Here is a 4060-nt window from a genome sequence, read left to right on the forward strand (position 1 = left end):
AAAACGACCCATTTGGCTTAATTTTAGTCCCAAAAAGAATGACCCATTTACATTAAAACACCAACCAATTTGCAACAATATTTGTGCAAAATTAGCTTCCCCATATAAAGATTTGATTTTCCATGTAGTTTTATTACTTTCTCTCTCTATTTTTTTTACAAACTCCATAGAATTTTATCTTTTCAATATACCTTTACTTCTTTTTATTTAACTTTCTTAATACCCACGTAATCAACTCAAATGGGTCGTTCTTCTGGGGACGGAGCTATTCTAAAAAAATTAAAAAAAATAATTTTTTTTTTTTTGAGGGAAAAAATAAATAAATAAATAAATAAAAATATAAAAAAGCTTATTTTGAACAAATGGAACAAAGATTGCCTTTTTTTTTCTTTTCTTTTTTTTTTTTTTTTTTTTTTTTTTTACAGATTTTCCAAAAAAGAAAATTTCCAAAAACCTCAATTAAAACATCTCTTCAGAGACATCTGAAAACCTCAAGCAAAACAGATCAAATTTCACCCTCAAAAAATCAAAATCCCCTTTTACTCTCTCGCTTCTCTTCTATTTTGTTCCTCTTTCACCCATTGAAGCGGTTTGGAGTGTTAATTCAGGTGCGTTAATTTATTATATTTCTCTCTTCTTTTATGTTTTATATCAAATCTCAAGTTTCAATCCAGAGTCTTGATTCATGCTATCGTTCATGTAATTGTCGGAAAGACTCAATTTTATTACTCCCTCTGTCCGTTAACGATAGTTCTGGCAAATTTCACAGAAATTAATAAACATAAATAAATATAGTAATAAAAATAGAAAGATAAGTAATACTCCCTCCGTCCTCTTTTGATAGTCCTTATGGACATTTTTCACGGGACGTAATAAACACTAATATGAATAATTAAAGTACATTGAAAAAGTAAATTGTCATTGGATATGCAAAAAAAGTAGAGAGAAAGTAATAAAAATACGTAGGAAAACAAAATTTACATGGGAAATATAACTTTGCACAAGTATTTGGGACTAAAATTTGCCCATAAGGATTATCAAAAGGGGACGGAGGGAGTAAATGTATATAGACAAATAAGAGCATCTCCAATGGCAAGCTACAATGCTTTGTAGCTTGCTTTTCCACATAAATTTCTAAGCTACAACACTTTTTAAGCAACAACTTGTTTCAATGGTAAGCCACAACATATTGTAGTTTGCAAAAAAATAAAGTTTTAAAAAAAAATAGATAATTATACACATGTTCCAATATGAATGGAGATTATTTGTCTCTTTTTCAATCAAGCATGTAGCTTGGTTGGGCTACAATTGCTAGCATGTTGCTCAATTTTTTATTCTCCAATGGTAAGCATGTAGCTAGGAACTTTATTTAAATTGCAAGCAAGTCCTTATAATTGAACCATTGGAGATGCTCTAAGCTGGGAAAATTAAATTTACTTAAATATTACAGATTGAAGGAAATTTTGGTAAAAATTTAATATTAATGGTACTTGATAAATGCATATGAGACTATCATTTTGGACTAATAAAAATTTACAAGTTTTGAAAAATTAATTATCCTAATTGGTTGCTATTGAAATTCCAATCTTCTCAATCAATGATCACCTAAAGCTATGTTTTCCAATTGATATAAATTTATAAGTTGCTGCAAAATTGCTGAACATAGTATTTTTCATTTACCATATTATCGTTTAACAATAGGAATTAATTTCAATACTTATTATCTGCTTATATAATCTTGCTAAATTATTTACTAGTAAATTATCATCTCAGAATTTTCTCTGATTTGGTTGAAACAGGGAAGTCGTTGATTAATTTATAATTCATTAATCCATCAGACTCTAAGAGGGGCTTTAATGGATTTGAGCGTGAAACGACGAATTATTAGTAAGACAACTTCTAATATTGTGCATAATCCGAGTGATGGTTTACTAGTTGATCGAATCACTTGTTTACCTGATGAATTATTGATTCACATACTCTCTTTGCTGCCTGCCAAAGATGCTGCTGTTGCTTGCTTCTCCTGTAAGTGGATGTTGCGTATTTTCCCTTGGATTACTAGCCTCGTCTTTGATGATTTTTCTACTCCTCTTTGTTTCTCTATTCCCACTATTGATCGTTACCCTATTTATTCTGAATTTGTCACTACTGTTATCCAAGCACATCGGTCTCAATATCTCACCAGGTTTAAACTTCATCTGAGCAAGGACTCTAAGTTAGCATGTTTGTGTCAGAGAAGATATATGAGAAGAAATTATATCTGTTATCCGGACTTTAAATCCACACAAATTAATGCGTGGATTACTTATCCATTAACCTGTATCGGCCTCAGGGAGCTTGACCTTTATATTTACACGAGGGAAAAAACTCAGTTACCACCAGCAATATTCATGTGTGAAACATTAGAGGTGTTGAAGATCGATGTCAACCTCGGTCTTGATCAAGTTTACATTATGCCATCATTTCGTCTTCCTAACTTGAAGTTACACCACCTCTGTGTTTCTTACATTTCCGAGGATGACTTTGTGCCTAGATTAGTTGCTAGCTGCCCTGTACTTGAAGATCTCAGCGTGGTAGCCATTTATGACCATATCCATATTGCAAATATCTCTTCGCCTTCTCTTCGGAGATTGGATTTACAGATATACCATACTGATACATATTTATATGATAACAGTGACATTGTGCTTATTCATACTCCTAACCTAGAGTATTTGAATTACTTTGATAATCTAGCATTATCTTATTCTATCCCAAAGATGGGCTCTCTTGCGGAAGCAAGTATTAACCTTGGAAATAATTTGTTGGATGAATCAAATGAAGAATCAAATGAAGAACCAGTTCAGCAAATAATTAACCTCATTAGACCCATGTCTAATGTTCAGAAATTATCTTTATCTGGCTCGCTTGTTGAGGTTTGTTTCAAATTCTAATTTTTCTTTCCCTTCTACATTTAAAATACAATTGTATCTTATAAAATGTAAATTTAATTGGCTGCTTGTTATGGTTGAAGGGTCTGAGCGTTGTGGAGTTAAAGGATCAATTGCCTGCGTTTCGTAGCTTGAATCATCTAGAGTTGAGTCAGTATTATTTGACGTGTTGGGATAAACTGTTGTTGTCGTTTCTGAATCGTACACCAGTCTTAGAAACACTGGTTTTTCCACAGGTCAGTGTTTTTGTAGTTGGTATTTATTTACATGAATGTAAAGAATGTATGCAATGGTGTGACAATATTGCTTTGGTTGCTGTCTCTTTTCCAGGGATTGATTGAATCACCATCTTTTGAAATTCAAGACAATGCTTTTGATATTACAAGAGAGTTATTGAACTTGGAACGCGAGTTTTGCAAAACAACGCTATCAATTATTCCTTGGTGTTGCAGATTCAATCTTACAAAAATTGTTGTTAAGAGATTCTTTGGGGTAGAACGAGAGATATATTTGATCCAGTTTTTGTTGAGGCATGCATTAGTTTTGGAAGAATTGGTCATAATCCATGCGGCGTCTAAACATTCAAATGTAGACCAAACGACACTTGAAAGCACATTACAGAATTTACCAAGGGCATCAGTCACTTGTTCAATTCAAGTAATCACAAGTCCTAGATGTAAACATTAGTCTGTAACGTTATAATTTAATACTGCCTCTGTTTTATATTTTGTGCAACATTTTCTAAAATTGGCTGTTATATTAGTATAATATTTCATTATTTCATAAAAGATCAATAGTAGCTTTTTTTTTACTAATTCTTTAATCATATATATTGAAGGTCAAATCTATATCTATACTAATATATTAAAAGGCGTTACTAAAAACGTCTATGCTTCACGTAGACTCTCTTATTTCATCACGTCACTCACTCAATTTTTTAGTATGCCACGTCATCCACTTAACACCTTAAAATGCCACGTCATTCACACAAACAACAATTCTCCATGTATCAACTATATTAAAAAATATATATAAATGAGAAGGTTCGAACACATGGCCTCTTAAAAGAAAAGCTATTGTTCAACCATCTAGACTAATAGTCAATTATGTTTTAACCTTGCACAATAAAT

At 31.8% G+C, this 4060-nt stretch overlaps 1 protein-coding gene across 1 annotated transcript; it reads left to right on the forward strand.

Annotated features, from left to right (window-relative positions):
• Nucleotides 1-1827: 1827 nt before the first annotated feature.
• On the forward strand, nt 1828-3709 carry LOC145595570 (F-box/LRR-repeat protein At3g59190-like). The gene is made up of 3 exons (XM_081651983.1): nt 1828-2915; nt 3014-3166; nt 3261-3709. The coding sequence occupies exons 1-3, from the start codon at nt 1857-1859 to the stop codon at nt 3615-3617; spliced, it is 1569 nt and encodes a 522-aa protein (XP_081508109.1). The 5' UTR covers nt 1828-1856; the 3' UTR covers nt 3618-3709.
• Nucleotides 3710-4060: the final 351 nt, after the last annotated feature.

This window comes from Chenopodium album, chromosome 19 (assembly GCF_948465745.1).
Source record: "Chenopodium album chromosome 19, dcCheAlbu1.1, whole genome shotgun sequence".
NCBI lineage: Eukaryota > Viridiplantae > Streptophyta > Magnoliopsida > Caryophyllales > Amaranthaceae > Chenopodium > Chenopodium album.